This window comes from Mustela putorius, unplaced genomic scaffold, assembly GCF_011764305.1.
Source record: "Mustela putorius furo isolate JIRA1106 unplaced genomic scaffold, ASM1176430v1.1 tig00000196_pilon_pilon_pilon, whole genome shotgun sequence".
NCBI classification, from domain to species: domain Eukaryota; kingdom Metazoa; phylum Chordata; class Mammalia; order Carnivora; family Mustelidae; genus Mustela; species Mustela putorius.
In genome coordinates this window covers 12224210-12244410 of record NW_025421310.1, presented here as the reverse complement: position 1 = coordinate 12244410, position 20201 = coordinate 12224210, and the positions used below count along the sequence as shown (strand labels likewise).

The 20201-nt window shown below is 54.4% G+C and overlaps 1 protein-coding gene across 1 annotated transcript in view; it reads right to left on the bottom strand.

Annotated features, from left to right (window-relative positions):
* Positions 1-1234: 1234 nt before the first annotated feature.
* SLC8A2 (solute carrier family 8 member A2) overlaps positions 1235-20201 on the bottom strand; it is a 28359-nt gene continuing 9392 nt past the window's right edge. The window contains exons 3-10 of the mRNA XM_004767473.3: positions 19432-20096; positions 13162-13584; positions 8899-9002; positions 8729-8746; positions 7189-7313; positions 6780-6879; positions 2989-3267; positions 1235-1743 (exon numbers count right to left, since the gene is read on the bottom strand). Of these exons, the coding sequence (XP_004767530.2) occupies positions 1367-1743; positions 2989-3267; positions 6780-6879; positions 7189-7313; positions 8729-8746; positions 8899-9002; positions 13162-13584; positions 19432-20096 (2091 nt within the window). The 3' untranslated portion in view covers positions 1235-1366. The remainder of the gene's footprint in view (positions 1744-2988; positions 3268-6779; positions 6880-7188; positions 7314-8728; positions 8747-8898; positions 9003-13161; positions 13585-19431; positions 20097-20201) is intronic.

Below are 20201 nucleotides of genomic sequence, written 5' to 3'. Positions count from 1 at the left end.
CACAGAGAAGAGACAGCGACTGGTGCTGATGAGCTAGGAGTAGAGAAAAGGGAGTGGGTAACAGGTCTGGGATGTTGGGGTGATGCGCAACAGGACGACAGAACGCTAAAAACCTGTGGGAAGCAGGGTGTTATGGGAGTTGCAGGGTGATCCTCAGGGTCCCAAGCAGTGGGCAGCACATCGCACTCCCCAAGTGTGTCCTTTGGGCAGGAAACAATAATAAGAAAATACAGATGGCCTACCTACAGACGGGTGGCCTCCAAAGTTAAAAATGCCCACCCAGACCCCCTGGCCCCAGTCCCACCCTCCCACCCACCCCTGCTCCCCATCAGGCAGAGATGTGGCAGCATTTGCTGGCTTGTAGCATTGGTCCTCTGGGACCCTCGGTCTCCTCTTCGAGGGTCCTGCCTGGATTGGCTGGCACTGAGGGCAAAATGAGCCTTCTAGATTGTCAGGGGAGATGGCTGGACTCCCTTTGATTCCTGGCCTCTTCCCCAAAGTCAATTCTCATGGCTGGGGGAGTCTGCTGCCCTCACAAAAGGAAAGTCTGTCACCCCCTTTCCCCAAGACATGCACCCTCCCTCGTCCCCCCTCCCCCAAACACACTATATATACACACAGGCCCCCTCCCCTCCTTCCAAGGTGTGGCTGGGCTCTCAGAGGTAGTGGAGGCAAGTGGGGGCGCTGGAATGTGAGAAGTTGCAGGTTCAAATGTGCCTCCTCCAGCTCTGAAACCCCAAACTTCTCCCCTCCCTTCTCCAAGCCTCGAGAATTAGTGTCCTCCCAAGGGCCTGAGTGGAGAAATCAGGGAAGGTGTGGCCCCCTTATGCACGCACCTACCTGTTCCTCCGCCCCATCCCCGAGGGGCTGAACAGAGCTCCCTGAGGGTTGGGGAGAAGGGCCGAGATCGGGGACATCCTGGGATGTATCAGCCTCCTTCAAAGGTCCCCCTGGGGGGGCTGGGTTCCGAGGCCCTAGGGCACAGGGTGGTAGTGATGGGGGGGTTCACTAGGGGACGGGGGTCGTAAGGGATAGGGAAAGCCTCGGTGTCTAGGGAGACCGATGGTAGATTCTCCAGAAGGTCATTGGGTAGGAAGTGGTTCTCTGGGGCCAGGCCTCGAGTTGGCACTGTGCCCAGGGGTGTGAACAGTGACTAACAGGGATGGGTTGCAGTTGCGGGTCCCTCCGGTGACTCCTGAAGGGGAAGGGAGAAGGAGGGTGTTAGTGGGGACAGAGGAAGGGGATATCAGTTCCCAGGAGGAAGGGAGGCTGAGTCCCAGGAGAGGAGGCTGAGTCTCTGGAGCGCGAAGGAGACGCGGGTCTGGAGCAGGGGCAGCCGAGTCTCTAGGGCGGGGCGGGGGATACCCTAGAAGCCCCGGATGTGGCAGTAAGCCTCGAGGCTGGCAAAAAGGATGTAGAGGAACCAGAGGCCCAGGAAGAGCGCGGTGGTGGCGAGCTTGGGGCCGCGCGGGCCGCCCAGCTCGCCCCCGATGTGCGGCCGGCGGCGGTACAGCAGCACGGCGATGCCCACGAAGGCGAAGACGGTGAAGAGCGTGACGGAGAAGGCCAGCGTGCCAGTGCGCACCTCGAACGGGCGGCCCTGCACCGCCCAGTACACAGCGGCCACCGACCAGGCCACCCCCAGGCCCAGGAACACGTTCACGGCGTTGGAGCCGGTCACGTTGCCGATGGACGCGTCCGCGCACTGATCCTGCAGCGCCGCCACCTTGCTGGCGAACGTGTCTGCGGGGGGCAGAGACACAGCAGTCAGTGGGGCTTGGCCGGTCCCCGCCGCCTGCTTTCCCTAAGACCCGATGCCATCCCTGTGCTCCGAGGAGCCAGATCGCGCTGTGGGCCCTACCCGCCTCCCACGGCTGCAGCTCGGCCCCTGAGACCTTGACACCCCCACCCAGGAGACCTTCCCTACGCTTGCTCTCCGCAGAGGCAGCTGCCTGCTTTCTAAGGAACTCGCTGCCTGCTTTAGAGGGGGCTTGTCTGCATTCAGTGGTATCCGCTACCTACATTCCATGCCATCCGCTGCCTGCTTTCTATGGACTCAGTGTCTGATTTGGGTGGAGGGGACCCCCCCTCTCTGCATTCTATGGGGCCTGCTGCGTGCGTACTTTCGATGGGATTCGCTGCTTTCCATAGGAACCACTCTCTGCATCGCATGAATCCACTGCCTACTTTCTGTTGGCCCAATCAACCCACTGCCACCAGGCTGGACAAAATAAGTGTCAGGTTCCATCCACACGCGACGCTGTCGCTGTCAACCCTCCCACCCCGACCCCGGGGGAATGCGGGCATCGGGAGAACCATTCACTGTAGTCGGCGGGACCCGCCACCTGCTTCTAGGCCTACAGCGCCACCACCTGACGAGCGAACATACCCACGTGGGCAAAAAAATAAAGGAGTCCGGCTCCCCACATCTGGTCTTCCCACTCTTGTAAGAATTTCTGTCTGGGCCACCTGGTTTCTAAGAGACCCTCCCTCAGGTTTATTTGGGAAGAGGGGCTCATTGCCATTGTGTTTCCAGGGACACACACTAAAGTCTTTGAGGCTCCACTGTCTTATTTCCATGGCACCCCTGCCTCCAACGTCTGGCTGGGACTCTGCCCTCTCATCTTAGTTAAAGCTTTGAGACTCATTGGCCTCGTTCCTGTCATGCCCACCAATATGGTTGGATGGAATCTTCCACGTGGTTTCTCCAGGGGAAGGTAATTAACATTTTGTTTCTGTGGTACCCACTGAGTGGTACCTATGAAGTCCCCACCTTATTTCTGTGGGACCCCTCTCCTACCTTTCCCTACAATGCCCCACCCCCTCCTTTCTATGGAACCCACCATCATATCTCTGTGGGGCTCACCATATGGGTTCCGTGTGATGGGTTCCATCCCACCCCCTGATATCTGCAGAACCTTTCTTTTAGGTTCTACTGTCTGATGTCTCTGAGACTCTCCCCGGACATGCAGTTTCCCAGGGGGTTACCGGGGATGGAGGTGCCCAGGGCCACGAAGACTACAGCGTTGACAGAGTCCTTGAGGCCAACGGTGCAGCCAAAGTGGGAGGCCAGGTCCCCGATGAGCGCAGTGAGCAGGCCAATGACCAGGATGCAGACGCCGAAGCAGGCCCAGCCGTGGCAGTACTCAGTGGGAGGCACACAGGCAAATAGCACCTTCCAGAACACCGTCAGGAAGTGCATGACGTAGTCAAAGCAGGAAGGCAGCCGTTCCTCCCGGGACCCGTCCTCCTCCTCCTCCTCGTCCCCTGTGGGCACACGACCCAGCTGGGGCACACACCCACGCCTCCTTCTTTCTCACCTGCAGACCCCTCCCATTTGGGGCAATTTCCAGGCAGTGAATTCCACGAAACTAACTGCTTTCACAGAATCCCTTGCAGCTAGAATACACGGGCCCAGAAAAAAAACACTCACTTTTCCAGAATCCCTTGAAGCTAGAGGCTGTGCGCCAGAATAAAAATATGAGGTTTGCTAGGATCCCTTGCTGCTAGACGTGGCCACATCCCTAGCTAAAAAAGAGTCTTTTTCTCAGAAGGCTTTTCAGCTGCCATTTACAGACAGGCATTTCTGTAGCTACAAATAATGACTTCCTCTGATTCACTGCATTTAACCATAGCCGCATACTCAACTAATGGTACTTGCTGTCCCAGAATCCTTTGCAGCTAGAGCACGCCAGACACCCAGCTAACATGATTCATGTTCCCAGAATCCGCTCGGACTAGCAACAGCTGGGTCCTCAGATAAAATACTCACTTTCCCGGAACTCCTTGCAGCTAGTGGCAGGCCTGTCCTCAGCTGAATACTTGCTTTCCCACCATCCCTTGCAGCAGGGGCCATATGACCCAGTCTGGCAATGAGACCTAAACAGAGGGTTTCTGGAAGGCTCCAGCTTTCCTGACATGGGCACCGTGTTACGGATCTGTTTGGCTGAACCTCGTCCAGGATGCCTCACTCACTGTTACAGTTGTGTGTGTCACGCACTGTGATGGAATTTCACCTGCTTTTGATTTGTAACAGGGAAGCACAGATGCTATGTTTTGTCTACTTTGCTCTAAACTGAGAAGCATAAAACCATGAATGAGCAGTAGTGAGCAACTCGAATGGCCAAGCACTACAGATGGAAGGATGCCGATAAAGAACAGTGTAACCCTCCTTGCTTCCCTGCTTCCGCTTTCTGCCTGCCTGGAATGTGAACTTGACACCTGGAGGTGTGGCAGCCATCTTGCAACCATGAGGGCAAACCGCTGAAAGTGGGAGAGAAAAATAAAGAAGGAGCCTGGGCATTTAAGGATGTTACTGAGCTGCCAACTCTTTATCGCCTCCTCCAGATTTCTTTGTTCTGTGAGAAAAAGAAACTCTAGCATGCACAAGCCACCGTGGTTGAGTTTTCTGGTGTTTGCAGCTGAATGCATTTCTAATTGGCTACAGTGAGAAATGGCCAAAGTCAGAGTGGGGAGAACACACTTTTGGGAGGGAAGGGGCTGCTGTCATTACATCTCTTGGGGGATTTTCCTGCCCTGCTTCATATCCTGCCTTGGTTTCCTACTGCCCTTATACCCAGGCCCACACTCCTGCGCTTGGCATCCAAGAATGTGCAGGTTCTGCTTACTTCTCTGGTCTTTCCCATCTTCTTCAGCCTTTCTCATGGAGGGGGCCTCGTGGTTATGTCTGTGGCTCTGGGGATACCTCTCTGGTGTCAAACCCTGAAGCTGCTGTGTGATCTTGAATCAGGGTTCTAACCTCTCTGAGCCTCCGGAGGAGGGCCCCAGAAAGAACTCTGTGTGCAACCTGGCCCACCTCCAGTGTGATGGTTAATGTTGGTAGCCCCTTCTAGTGCCTAGGGAGAGTCACAGATGCTGCAAACCAAGGCTGCCCTGCAAAGAGCTTACAGTTCAGGCAGGGACAGAAAGGATGTAAGACAGAAGCACCTCTATGTGCCAGACGGAACACGATTCATCCTTCAAGGAGGTGAGAACCGCCCTTCTCCACAGAGCCTCAAGGATCGAAAGGCATTTGTTGAACAAAGTGTAAAATGATCAAACACCAAGCCAGATACTTGGGAAACATCGGTTAAATAAGGTCATACAGGAAATGGACTTCCCAGCTGCCTGGCACTCCACGGTCCCCGTCATCACTGTCACCATCAGTTTGATTACTTATTACTGGTCTGGTTTTCCCTTCCCCCCACTCTTTCCTCCGATCTCATCTGTTGCTTTCTACAGACCCACTGGGTGATTCACGTTGGCTCTCCGTGACCACAATCTCACGCCTTCTCCTCTTCACTGAGCCCAGAGGGAAGGCTGCGACTTCCAGCTTCCTTGGATGGGAGGTTCAGTTCCTCACCACATTGTCACGCCCCACCCCAGCCTCTCCTTCCTTCCACAGACTCCTGGAGCCTCCCCCACTGAAAATGCTCTGTGGGCCCCCATGCACTGAAATGACACCCAAGCTCCCTACTGTGGCCCGTGAGGACCTGCGCAGTCCGGACTCTGCCCACCGCTAGCCTCATCCCTTGCTGCTTCTTTGTGCCTGAAACTAGTCACCCCCCTTTCCCCCGCAAACTGTGCCATGACCTGGCTGACTTCCAGACTCTCGGTTTCCCTCTGCCTAGAACACCTCCCTGTCTCTTCCCTCCTCCTGGCTAACTCCTATTCCAATTTGAAGACTCAGCTCAGAAGCCTCCTCCTGCAGGGAGCCCTCCCTGACCTTCAGGCTGGGTCAGCACCCTATCTGAGCTCCCACAGCCACATCGGATCCCCTGTCCCAGCCCTGCCCACTCTGTGAGAACAAGGCCCAAACTGTCATGGTTATCTCTTTGTCCCCAGCACTGTCCTACACAGGGCTGAGTCCGGAAGATCCCTCTGAAACAGATACTGAAAGAACGTGGCTTCAGAGAAAGACACCACTTCGATTCCATTAGGCCTCTGAGCTGGTGTCTGCAGCTCTGCTACCTGTTACTTTTCCATCCCCGAAGCCTGGTTTCTTTTGATCCCACTGAACAACCACAATTCCTGGTGTATTTTCAATTCCTACCAGTTAGGCCTCCCTGAAGGAAATCTGAGGTTGTATAAGGGACAGAAGCCTTGAGCTTCACCTCAGCTCTTTCTGAGTTCCTTGTGGGACTTCAGGCCAGTCCCTCCTCTGCCTCTGGACCTCAGTTTCCCCGGTATCACAAAGGGCCAGTGTGGGTCTTCAGGATTGTCTGTGAATCCAAGTGTCATGGTGTCTCTGGCCACAGGGGGGCAGTGTGGGCCCGCCCGAGACCTAAGGAGGGAAACCAGGGCAGGTGGGAGAGAGCTGGGCGCCCTGGTGACCATCTCCATGGCAACAGAGGAATCCAGCCTGTCCCGGGAGGCCAAGACTTGTAACCTGGTCCCACCCTGGGGCTGTCTGATGAGAAAGCCCTGCCAGACGGCTCCTGCCTGAAGCTCTCCCCCTCCACCCCTCCTGAGGTCTTTCTCTGCATGTCTCTCAGTCTCTCTGTCTCTGGCCTTCTGCAGTTTGGCACTTCGCTCTATATCTCTCATGCTCTCTCCACGTCTCTGTCTTTCTCCGTGGTTCTCTGTGCATCTCTTTGTGTGTCCGTCTCTCCTGTTTGTATCCATTCCTCATCTTTTCCTCTGTCTTTCCCTATCTCTTTCTTTATTGTTTTTTCTCTTCTCTATCGTGTTGTCCTTCTCATCCCTCTTTCTGTTTCTCTCCCCGTTCCCCTGTCTCTTCATCCCTCTCTCCCTCTCCTTTTTCCTCCCTCCCCACTTACCTGCGCTCACCGTAACGGCCTCTAAAAACTGTTCCCTCCAGGAATGGGTCCCAATCACCAAAGCCAAGTTGGTTTTTTTGATGAGTTTATCCACTGTGTTCTGAGGATGAAAGGATGGGGAAGAGATCATTGCCCATGGCCACCTCAGGGCACCCCGAGGCTTCCTGCGGAACACTGGGGTTGAGGCTCACAGCCCATGTTCAGGGGTCCCCAACCCCCCACAGCCCGGTTCATAGCAAGAAGGGGAAAGGGAGTGTTGCTGTCCATGGTGCTAGCAGAAGGATGGGAGGATGGTCTTGGACCCCTGGCCACCCCTCCCTTGGGTTGGGCCACCCCAACCCAATAGTTGATTCCTCCTGGACCCTCCCCAAGGAAATGACTCGAGGAAGCTGGGGCCCCAGAAAGTCACCTTAAAGTCATATGACTCCTCAATGATGACCTCCAGACGGCAGTTTTCCCCAAGAACTGGCTTGCCCATCTCCGCTATCCTCCGAGCCTCTTCTTCCTCAGCTGTCAACTTCCTGTCTCCATCTCCTGCAGCATGAAGGATGGGAGTTAGACTCCAGGGAGGCCCACCTCACTGGGCCCATGATGCCCTTGCTACCTGTTCCCACTGAGAAAGAAAACTCTGTCTGCTGTCTTCTGGGAAGCCTCCCTGGTGGTACGCCCCCAGCCTGCCCCAGTGTCCCATCTGACCACCATCTTCCCCAGCCTAAGACCCAGTTGGTCCATGAAGTTCAGCTGGTGGGCTCTGAGCTTCATATGGAAGAAGCTGTGCGACCTTGGGCAATGCCTTGGACTCTCTGTGCCTCAGTGTTCATAACCATAAAACAGGAACAAAGGCAGTAGCTACCTCATGGGTGCTTGTGATGGTTAAAGAAGTTTATTCATGTGCGGTGCTTAACACAGTGCCTGCTACACAATAAATAATCCCAAAGGGTATTTCCTTTGTTAAAATCACCACTGTCATCATTATCATCACCACCCAAGCTCTGAAAAACATCCTTGAGTGTGTCTGAGGTGGTGAGGAAAGAAGGGATTCCCAATTTTGGTACAGATCTTGGACCCAGACCCAGCCACAGCTCATCTCCCCAAAGCATGTTGGTCCTTTGGTCCAAGCCCAGTACCAACTTAACCCTAATTCTCAGTGGAAAGTCACCTCCACCAGGAACACTCTCAGAAAGCTCTGCCAGCAATGACTTTTACTGTGTTAAGCTGCTGGGATGAAGTTCCTACTACTTACCCTAAAATGATCTTTAGTCTGACCTGAGTCCTAACCCCAAACCCTAATTCTGATCTCAGCTCCAAAACTGCTCTGTCCCTTATCTTCAACCCACTGCTTCCACCCCCACCCCAATCTCTGACTCTGGGCCCAGTGTGAACTGTAAGTCCCCCAAAGTCACCTTAAACCCCCACTTTGGCTTTGACCTAAATCTGACTCCAATTCTAATCTGACCCCACCATAAACCCAGATGGGATCCTGCCTTTCCATTCTCCCAACCTTAACTACAAACAAAACACAATCTTGGGGCACCTGGTGGCTCAGTCGGTTGAGTGTCTGACTCTTGATTTCAGCTCAGGTCATGATCTCAGGGTCATGAGATCAAGCCCCACACTGAGCTCTGCACTGGGCATGGAGCCTGCCCAAGATTCTCTCTCACCCTTTCCCTCTGACCCTCCCTACCAACATATACTCTCTCTCTCTCTCTCAAAAACAAAACAAAACCATGATCTTGGCCTCCAAACCCCCTATTGTAACTCCAAATTCAAAAGGTCTTACCAACTCTGAGGTCAGTTCCAACTCTCACCCAGCCCTGAATCTGCCCTTATCTCACTTCTAACTTGCCTCAAATGCGACCTGGAGAAGTAGCCTCCAGCTACTGGAACCCTCCCCTGAGACCTCCCTCCTGTGTCCCCCCTCCAGTCAAAGCTCAGAGGTAACTACTCACCTTGATTGAGCAGCAGAGCTGGGGGGAGAGAGAGGACAGAGAGAAGGTGAGATTGCTTCCCTGGGAAGCTCAGATCCATGAGCCTGAAGGAGTACCCACTAATGGAGCCTCCAAGGGTCCTCCCACCCTGAACCCCTTACCTCTCCCACAGCCCACCCATCACCACTCACCTGAAATCCCTCGCTTAAGCCACTGCGGCTGGCCCAGCTCGATGAAGAAATTATCCTTTTTCTCATATTCCTCATCATCGACTATCTTTACCTGAAGAGTTTTCCTGGGGGGGGGAGCACAGCATAAGCCCCCTCCCCAAGTTCCCAGATAACTCACCCACTGGCCCATTTTTTGAGCAGCCCTCCATCCCAGGGTCCCTAATCTTAGTTAATCCTCACAACTGCCCCCACAGGAAGGCTCTCTATTATTCCTGCTTGACAGAAACAAGCCTGGAAACAACTAAGGAAGCTGACGTTTATTAAATAGCAACCTGAAGGATCCTGGTAAAACCAAAGTTAGAGTAGGTCCTTCCTCTGCTCAAAATGTTCACATGGCTCCTCTCTCAGCCAAAATAAAAACCAAAGTCCTTACAGTGGCCCACAAGGCCCCATGCAATGTGGCTCTTCCTGGCCCCCTGCCCCACACCCCCTTGCTCACCCACTCCAGCTACATTGGCCTCCTCACTGTTCTTTGAATACGCCAGGCCTGCTTGTGCCTCAGGGCCTTTGCACTGACTGTTCTGGCCACCCAGAACACTCTTCCCTGGGCTCATTCTCTCAGTTTCTCTGGATCTCTGTTCAAATTAATTTCTCATTGAAGCTCCCTCCCACCACCTTCTTTAATTTTGAAATCCAGCCCTGCCCGGACCCCAGCACACCGGCCCCCTTACTCTGCTCTATGTCCTCTTTGTTCTGTATCACCTTCTAACAAACCACCTAATATGTGTTTTTTTGTTTGTTTGTTTATGGTTTGCCATTTGCTTCTTCACATTAAGATGTAAGTTCCACCAGGGCAGTGACCCTTGTTCCTTTACATTCTTTTCTGTATCTCTAATACCTAGAACAGTGCCTGGCACATAGTGTGTCTTCCAGAAACATTTGTTAACTCTAATCCTTTGGCTCAGGAGACACGCTGCTTCCTGCCCTCTGTCCTGACCACTTCTGAGAGTTAACTGAGTGCTAACTGATTTTCTCAGCATCCCCACTGCTATGGTAACCCAGGGGGTGACTAGGGAGAAACAGCCAGAAGTTATTTGTGCCCTCCAGGCACATAAACCACCTCCCCTCACAAAGACCCTCTAAACCCAGAAGGCCCACAGCCCTGCCACTAACAGCTCTTTCAGCTGTAGGAACCTCGAGGGCCCGGCCCCAGAACCCAGAAACACAAACACCCAGCCCACACAGTCACCCGGCAGAGGAAGCTCAGCCAATCACACCGCCCACACCCACACACCATCGCACCCCGCAGCCATTCCCTATGCAGTGGCAAAATCGCACAGACCAGATGCCTGTTAGCACAACACCCCCACCACAGCCTCGCGACTTCGCCAACCTGCAGAGCCCCGCTGTGGTACCATGTAGACTCTCCTTCCTTATATCTCCCTCATTCTGCCTCTTGGTGTCTGTTTATTTTTATTCCCTTCAGTCTCTCTCTTTCTCCATCTCTGACCCTCTCTGTCTCAGGCTCTCCCCCAGCTCTCTGCCTTTCTTTATCTGTGTTCTTTTCTCCCCATCTCTGTCTCTCCACGTCCATAGGATGGAATTGCCAAAGTCAACACAACTCAAGCAAGGGGCTCTCAATCATACAGTCTCTCAGTGGACCCATCTCAACAAACGGAGGCACAGGACACAGCGACACCCATGACGAGACAGATGCACACAAGACAGTCATGTGGGGACGTATGCCCACCTCCACCCTCATCCCCTCCTGGTCTCAGGATATTTTAAATTTTCTGTGGGTGAAAAGAAATGGCCGCCCCCAACCTCAGGAGCGGGCTGGGAACTGTCCAAGGTGCTGGAACGCCGTGGCAAGAAGCAGGGTCTCTGGAGACGTTCTCCTCACACACTGTGACATGCAGACAGCTGACAGACAGGGTGATACACACACACACCTCCGACGCTCACACTCTTGCAGACACGCCGTGATCCGCTGACATGCGGTGACTGACACGCCGTGACACGTGTGCCAACGGGCGCCCTGACAGGCGTGCCCTCAGGGGACCCAGGGAGGAGAAACCCAGATGGCAGGGGACAGCAAGAGGGACTCGAGCTTGACAAAGGCAGGACTTCCTGAGATCAAAGGAAGCAGCCTTTCTCCCCAGTCTGTCACTCTGTCACCCTCATGCCTGCCTGCCGTTTCCTGGAAACCCCGCTCTCCCACCCTCTGCAGCCACTGATCTCGAACCAGGCTTCTTTGTATCCTGTCTCTTGTGCTTCTCTCTGACCCAAACTCTTTTCTCTCTGTTGCATCAAGAGGACCTCTCCTTCCCTGAGTCCCACTGAGTTTCTCTCAGGAAGGTCTCTCTTTCTTCCCCACGTCTCACTTCCCTTCAGGCTTCCTGGATTGTAGCCTTTCAATCTCCCTGGCACCCTCTCTCCCCAAATTTTTCAGTTTCCTTCTTCCTTTGTATCAAAGTTTCTGTCTTCCTCTCTCTAACTCTGTCTCTGTCTCTCCATCTCTATCTCTCATCTTCTCTGTCTCTGTCTCTCTCTCCCATTCTCTCCCCACCACCCCGTCTTTGGGCGGCTCTCCTCCACCTCGGTGTTGATCCTGCCTGGGGCCGCCCCTCCAGCCCGGCTGCTTCCAAGCACCTCTAATTAGCGCCTGCCCGTGAGAGGAAGGATGTGTTTCCCTAATCGCTAATTAGCCTCCTGTTCTCTGTCATCTGAAGCCACAGCTGGAAGCTTGGGCGGGGGCGTGGGTGGGGGCGGCAGCAGAGGGCGTCCCAGCCTGGGGAAGCCGTGTGGGGGAGGAGAGGGCCTGTGGGGTCGCAGCAGCAGGAGGGAAACAGGTTAGACTACAGGAAGGACCAGAATGAGCAGAAAGACACCTTTCCCCATTGCCTCTGCCTCTTGAATGTGATAGATAGGGTCTGGGATGGTGCCCTCAGCCAAGTTCTCAGCTCAAGCCAGAAACAGAAGAGATGGAAAGGTACGGAGAGTCCGTAACTGAAACATAACCCGAGTCAGAGAGCTAGACACTGAAGACCTAGATCTAGAGATTAAGAGAGACCTAGAGATAGACTGCCAGGATCGAGACGCGAAGGAAGGGATGGAGAGGCGGGGAGAGCAGTGAGAAGCTCAGCGGAGGCCAGGGCACAGAGGCAAGGAGGTGGAGGGGGAAGGGAGTGCGGTGGGGGCTGTGCTCGGTGGGAGGAGCGTGGGCGGCAGGAGGAGGGAGACAGACGGGCATGCGGGGGCGGGAGGGCTCAGGCAAAGGGGGGAGGCGCCGTCTGCCTCCCAGGCAGGCAGCGGGGGACGTGAGGCTGCAGGCACACAGTGGGGAGACTCGGGCATCTGTGTAAGGGGGTGGCCGGGTGTCTGGGCGTGAGACCAGCCCTGACGCCGTGTTTTAGTGAGCGTGTCTGTGACTTAGTGATTCCGCATGTGCCAGCGTGTGTGTTGGGTGTGTCTGTATCCAGCGCACTACCCCAGACCCCACGCCACCTTCCGCAAATCCAGTGTCTTCTGTGTCTCCCCTGGCCCTGCACTTACCTTCCCAGGCCCCCACAGTCCTACTCGGTCTCTTCTCAAAGCCTAGCCCACATTCCCCTTAAGTGTCGGGCCATTTCCCCAGGTTCAAGTGTCTTCCTACCCACAAGCTCCACCCTTTCCCTAGTCCTGCCCCGAGCTCCACCTTCTCCCCTTAGGTCCCGCTTTCTTCCGCCTTCCTCGTCCAACTCCGTGGGTCCCTTCCCAGACCCCATCCATCGGCTTAGGCCTAGCTGCTTCTGCATTTCCATAGGCGCCGCCCCACCTCGATTGGAACCTCCCCTCTTGTCCACGAGGCCCCTCTCCTCAGGCCGCATTCCATCCCCACTATCCACAATTAAATCCTCTACACTCCTCTCCCCAGGCCTCTGTCCTCCTTCTTCTCCTCTCTCTCCTCACCTGGCCCTACTTCCCCCGGTCCACCTTCCTCTCCTCAAACCAGCTTCTTTCTCCCCCGCCCTTCCCACGCCCAGTCTCTTCCTCTTAGCCCCGCCCCGTCACTCCTGTCTCCTCCCCCCTCGCCCCTGTCCCGCTCCCTCTCAGAGCGGTGCCCCGCCTCCCCTCAGGCCCCGCCCGCCACAAGACACGCCCCCCAACTCCGCCGAGGCCCGGCCCTCGTCCTGCGACCCCGCCCACTCTTGCGGCTCACCCACTGGCCGGCCGCGCCCACGTCTCCGGCCCCGCCCCATCTCCCCGCGGAGTCCCATCCTCTCCCCGTCCCCGCGTGCTCACATGGTCTCGTCGTCGCCGAACTCGAGCTCGCCGCACGCGTCCTCGTAGTGCACGCCGCCGCCGCGCGCCGTGCCGTCCACCGTGCGGTACGGGAGGCGCACGGTTCCCCGCGCGCCCGAGCTGCGCACGACGCGCACGTCCACGGTGCCCATGCACTCGCTCACGTGCAGCAGGCGGTCCTGGAAGGAGAAGATGCCCGCGTGGTCGTCGTCCAGGATGGTGACGGTGGCCAGCAGTGGCGCCACCAGCCGTCCCTTGGGCCGCCCACCGCCGTCGGGCTCGAACATGCCCTGCGCGTCCCCCACGCGCAGGTTCAGCAGCCGCACAAAGAAGTGTTCGTCCTCCTCAAAGATGTCGTCGTCGATGATGCCGATGCGCAGCTCCTTTTGTGTCTCGCCCGGCTTAAACACCAGCGTGCCCTCACTGCCGCGGGAGGGATGGGAGGGGGAGAAAGAAAGGGGTGAAGGTGGGTCCCCTCTGTGGGAAGGAGGGGACTCAGGGCATGCTTCCTGGAGAAGGGAAAGGCACCACCGAAAACTCCCGAGTATGAGGATGGACAGGCATTACGTAAATAACACCGAGGATGAAAAAAAAAATACTGAGGATGAATCAGGGTGGGCTTCCGAGGGTGGGAGGGAAGGGGCAGCAAAGGGGGATAAGACAGAGTGGGTCCCTCCATCATGGAACCCATGAGGATTAGGAACGCCAGCATTAAATAATGTTGAAGATGAGATCAGTGCCGGCTTCCTGGGGGTGTTTCTAGTGGACAGCAATGCTCCAGGCAGAGGGAACAGCACATGCAAAATCCCAGAGTGGAGAGAGCCTGCAGTGTTCCATAAACACACTTCTCCAACTTTAAGGGGCATATAGATCCCCTGGGAGGTCTTGCTAAAATGCAGGTCGGTTCAGCGGCTCTGGGTTTCAAGACTGCATTTCTAAGTCGCTCCCACAGATGTGGACTCTCCCATGAAGGATACAGGGGCCACACTTGGGAGCAGCAGGGATGTGGGGCCCAGAGCTGACCTTATTCACGCTTCTGATGAAAACCTCTGAGTCCTCCTGAGTACTCTCAAGAGAACGCCCACACTCCTTAACTTGGGGTCATTCATTCATTCATTCATTCAACAAAGACTCCCTGAGTATCTTCTCTGTGCCCTGTTCTGGGTGGTGCTGGGAACAGAGGGTGATGAGGCCCTGTCTTCACAGGGCTCACCACATTCACAGGCCCGTGGGAGAGCCATATCGTGGTGACAATTACACATTTAATAATTTTAATTATGGTCCATTCATTCAACAAATATTTACTGAACAGCTGTTGTGTGCTAGGCACTATTCTTAGTGTTGGGGAAACAGCAGCAAAACCAGATCAGAGGGGCGCCTGGATGGCTCAGTCAGTTGAGTGTCTGCCTTCAGCTCAGTCATGATCCCAGGGTCCCCAGATAGAGCCTCACATGGGCTCCCTGCTCAGTGGGAAGCCTGCTTCTTGCTCTCCTACTCGCCCTCTCATGCTCTCTCTTTCTCACTCTCTCTCTCAAAGAAATAGATTTTTTAAAAAGAGATGGATAAACAACAAACATATAATAAAATGTCAAGTAGTGATGGTGTTATGGAGAAAAATAGAGGAAAACAGAGGAAAAAGGGTAGGGAGTGAGATGTTGTGTTAGAATGTCAGAGAAAGCTTTTCTGAGGGGTGACGTTTGAGCAGAGACTTGAGGGAGGTAAGGAAGGGAGCCATATGGAGGATATCTGGGGAAAAGTATCCCAGTGCTAACGTCCTGAGGTAGGAACAGCTTGGAGTATTTGAGGATGCAAGTGTGGCTCCAGTGGAGGGAGCAAGGGTGGGGGGAAGGAGATGAGGCAGATGACATCACAGAGGAAACAGGGCAGATGTCAGGGGCCCCAGCTGGGAATCTGGTGCTTATTCCAAGTAGGGTGGGAAGCATGGCGGGCCTCTGAGGAGGGGAAGGATATGAACTGGCTTAGGCCTAAATGAGCATCAGTTGTGTAAGTCTCTGAACATATGTGAGATGCTCTATAATGGGGCAGGGGAAGAAATGAGATAATGATGGCAGAGTAGTCAGAGTGAAACTTTGGGGGGACAGGGAATGAGTGGGCTCCTGGCAGGGTTGTAGGCATCAAAGTGACTCTGGGATGTAAATGCACCTTGAAAATCTACAATTTCTCCTCCCAATCCATCCCAGCATGCACCAGTGACCCCATTTCTGAAAGGTGTTATATGATCCATGAGTGTTCTCTATCATTACTGTGATAAATTTGATACGAAACAGGTCCTGGGCTCCAGTTCTCCCAAAAAACTTCAGCTCTGTGTGTATGTGCGTGGGGGGCGGGTCAGAGACCCCAAGGTTCTGGCAAAGAGGTAGAATCAGATGATAAGACTGGGAGGAGACAGGTAAGGAGCTCCCTGTGGCTGTAGCCTTCCTCCCTGGAGCCGCTGTCCATGGTAGCTGAGTCACCCAGCCCGGTGAGCCCACCTGCTCTGAGCAGGGTCTCGAGGCTCTCTTGGCTTGTGTGATCTCGGCGGTTAGGATCTGCGGCCCTCTGAACTTCAGGCTCCTCTTCTGTAAAGTGGAACTAATAACAGTGTCTACCTCATGGCGGGCGGTGTTACAAGGATTGAGTTATAAGACAAGGAAAGCACTCAGCACAAGTTAGCTAGTGATATTTGCATATTCAGATTAGAATCTTAGGGGCACCTGGGTGGCTCAGTGGGTTAAGTGTCTCACTCTTGGTTTCAGCTCAGGTCATGATCTCAGGGCTGTAAGACAGAGCCCTACGTTGGGGTCCTCACTCAGAGTCTGCTTGTCCCTCTCCCTCTGTTCTTCCCACTGCATGCTCTCTCTCTCTTTCTCAAATAAATAAATAAAATCTTTTAAAAAAGATTAGAATCTTAGAATCCTACAGTTATGGGATGTTAGAGATGTTAGCTTAGGTGGGGATTTTAGCACCAACTTTACCAAATGGTTAAAGGGACATCACTGGTAGTGGGACGGGGGGGAGTCATGGGCCTCTTGGTATAATGGACCAAGGAGGACATTGCACCACTTGCATGAATTCTGGCCAAAAGTGCATCGCCTGAATCTAATCATGAGGACATATCTGACAACCCAAATTGAGGGTTGTTCTACTAAGTAGCCTGTCTTCAAAAGTGTCAGGGACACGAAAGTCCTAGAGAAGCAGAGGGATGGATTCAGACTGATGAACTCTAAAGAGACATGACAACGAAATGCAACATTTGGGTCTGGATCGGATTGGAAGAGAGGGAGGGAGGGAAAACACAGCCACAAGATGTTACAGGGACGACAGGCGGGGCGGGGTGGGGTGTGGTGGGGATACAAACAGGCACCGCAGTCTGGGCAATAATATTGATTCAGTATTACATTTCCTGAGTGTGGCAGTCAGATTGTGACTGGGGGGGGTGGCTGTCATAAATCTTAGCAGGGGCACACTCAAGTATTTACAGGTGAGTGGTCATGCTGTCTCAAGCCGTTCCCATCTAGCTCCACAATGATTAATACTAGTATATATTAGGGAGGGTGAGTGAAGGCAAACAGGACAGCAAATGAACAGTTGGTGACTCTGGGCGAAGGTGATATGAGGGTTCACCAAACCATTTCTGCAGCCCTTCTGTGGGCGTGAATTTTTTCCAAAATCAAAGGTCAGAAAGACAAAGAACATGGGGATTTTAGAAACCAGGTATGATAGAAATATAGAAGACAGACTTGTGTTTCAACACTGGACGCACAAATTCTGAGAAGATGAAAATATGAGAACCAGCACATGGGAGACTGGTTAGGTGTGGAGTAGAATACCCAAATGTGGGAATCCTGGAATCTTAAAACTTTAGACCCTAGCATGTTAGGATTATAGGTGCTTAAATCTCAGAATCTTGGAACAGATGTGCTCTTCTGGTAGCTCGGAGATCATATTAAATTTGAAGAAACTGAGGCCCATGGATCCTAATCCATATGATCTCTGTGGGCAAATCAGAAAATGGCTTCCCTCCCTCAAGACCCTTTATTTCCATGAATCAGGACATTGTCATAACAGACATACAAATCTACAATGTCCACTATGTGAATAGAGCTTTCTTAGATGTGGTACTCTTAGGCAGTGCACAACCTTAATAACCATACATGACATCCCTGAATGCCCACACTGAAGCAGGAACTTGCTCAAGAAACAGGTTCCAGGACTTGGACTGGAACCCAGTTGTCCTGCCTCCCAGTCCTAGACCTAAGCTGCACTGATAAGTGATGCCAGGCCTGTGACCGTCACCTGGGATAGGAGAGCAGGGACAAGAGAAAGGTGTCAACTTTGCCTAGCTCTTTGGTTCCACCACTGAGCAGCATTTACTCCTACACTTCAGACATCTCAGTACTGAGGTCATTTGCAGGAGAGAGAGGCGCCTCTGATCCCAGCAGGTGACACCCATCCTCACTTCCTCCTGCAAAACCTTTGGTGGGGGCAGCTGCAGACTAGGGGGGTGGGTAGGAGTGGAAGGGTGAAGAGGTTGAGTGACAGCAGGCCCCAGTATGGTGAATGCTTCTTCTTCAGTCTAAGGAAGCTGGGAGATGGAGGAGGGTAGGGAGAGGGGGCGTTTGGTCATGGGTGACCAAAGGGATCCCATGTCACAGGATGACAGGACAAAGATCCTGAGCCCCACTCAGGGGAAGCAGAATGGAGGGGGAGAGAGGTGGGAGGGTGGGAGAAATGAAAGGGGATGGGCAGACCAAAGGACCTTGGACTGACCCAAGGTGGAGGGAATGATCTACAAATGCCTGAAGCTGCCAAAATATTGAAAGATTGGAAATGCCTCGGCAGAGGCAGGGGGAGGCTGGAGCAGAGTGGCGGAGCTGAAGATTTGTGAAACCCAGAAGCTCGGCTCCAGCGAGAGAAGAGTTACAGGAACGAGGGCGAGCAGAACTGAAGATCTACAATTAGGTCCGCCTTAGCTTTACCCAGGGAAGAGGATGAAAGGGAGGTATGGCAGACTACTTGGCAGGTGGAACCGGGGAGAAGCTCAGTCATCAACACTCTCTCCCGTCCTCTGCCTTAATTTCTTCACAGCTGACATTTTTCTGTCTTCAGTGTCTACTCCCTGATGGCCCGTCTTTCCCACGAGAATGTCAGCTGCTTTTGGGCAGACGCTTGACGTATTTCATTCACTGCTGGTCTTCAAGGCCCAGATCTGTTTCTGGCACATAGTAGACCCATTATAAATGGTATTATTATAGAGAACTATGGCAGACTGCACATCGGTCAACAAATGACACTGTAAAACTATCATTCTTGAAAGAGTATGGTATGGACAGAAGAACTACAAACAGATAAGACTTTTGTGGGTCATGTGAGGATAGAGAAGTTATCTTGTTTACTGTTCTGTGTTTTGTTGTTGCTGTTTTAAGGTGGGGAAGGGCAGAGGGAGAGGGAGAATCTTAAGCGGCCTCCACACCCAGTGCCCAGCCAGACAGGGCTCTCTGTCTCACCACCCGGAGATCATGACCTGAGCCAAAATCAAGAGTCCCAGGATTAAGCCCACTGCGCCACCCAGGCACCCTAACTGTTCTGCGTCTAAAGGTTGTACCTGACACATAGTAGGTATTCAGTAGGAACTGCTGAAGGAGGGAAGATCACAGATCTCCTCAAAGAGGGGTGAGGAGAGGGACGGGGGAGGGGCAGAGAGATACAGGAGGGTACAAAGGGGGGGCTTCTTGAAGGTGCCACAAAAACCTGGAGATAATTTGGGTCCCGCCTCTTCCCTCTTATGCCATTTAATTTTCCCACCTAGCACTTAAAACCCCTTCATATTCTTAATCTATTCAATAGTTCATTGCTTTATTGCAACTTGAGGATAGGGGCCTTAGCTGTCTTGTTCACCACGGTACACCCCCAGGTATACCGTAGCTGCTCAATAAACATTTTTACTTTAGTCACGGTGTGTTAGGTGGTGGTGGTAGGGGACTTGTCCTATCCAGTAACACCACATAGAATGAGCTGTAATCATGAACGCAGGTGTCGTCAAGCGCAAGAACCCGCAGGTAGCCGGTATGCCGGGGAGCCGGGACAGCCGAGCTAACTGGCAAGCGCTAGAAGAGCGTGCTATGCCAAGAAGGCTCTCAGCGGGAATGAATGAATGAACCATGAATGAAAGCCGCGGATGGGTGGGTGCTGGAGGCAGCCCGGAGCCGGGCGATCGCGGAGGCCGGCGGCGGGGGGGCGGGACCTCCGCCCTGAGAGCCGCCAACCCACCTGTACTCGTAGTCGGAGCCGGCCTTGGCGGAGCCGTCCTCGGTGCGGTAGTCCACGTAGAAGGTGCTGTTGCCCTCCCCGCCTTGGCAGGTGACGGACAGCAGGACGGAGCCACAGTTCTCCAGGCAGTGGTAGAGGCTGGGCTCGAAGAAGATGCGGCTGGCGCCGTCGTCCTCGTCCTCGCCGGGGCCCTCGGCCGGGGAGGCCCTGCGCGACGCGTCCACCGCGTGTCGCCGCAGCACGTTGCCCGCGCCCGTCATCAGCCGCGTGGCCTGGATGCGGTAGAAGGCGCGGCTCTTCTGCTGGTGCAGCAGCGCGTAGTAGTTGGCGATGCCCACCAGCTGCTCCAGGTCCTTGTCCGGGTGCTTCTGCTTGAGGTCCTTGAGGATCTGGATGACCTCGCGGCGGCTGGCGTCCAGCTCGCGGGCCTCGGCGGGGCTCGGGCCCAGGCCGCCCACCTCGCCCGGCACCTCGGCGCCCACGAACGTGCCGTCCAGCTCGATGCTCTTGGGGGGGTCGCCCTCGGCGCCGATGATGATGCCGCTGCGCGGGTCGGTGCGGTAGCGCTTGTACACGTACTTGTAGAAGAGCAGCCGCTTGTCGGCCATCCAGGCGAACACCACGCACACGGGGAAGAAGACGAGGGTCAGCAGCGCCTCCCACACCTGCGGGTGGCCGCGTGGGTCAGGACCGCCGCGCCGCCAGGGGGCGCGCTCGCCGCCCCACCGCCCGGCCGCCCCCCCGCGTCTCCCTCCCGGTGGTCGCCTGGC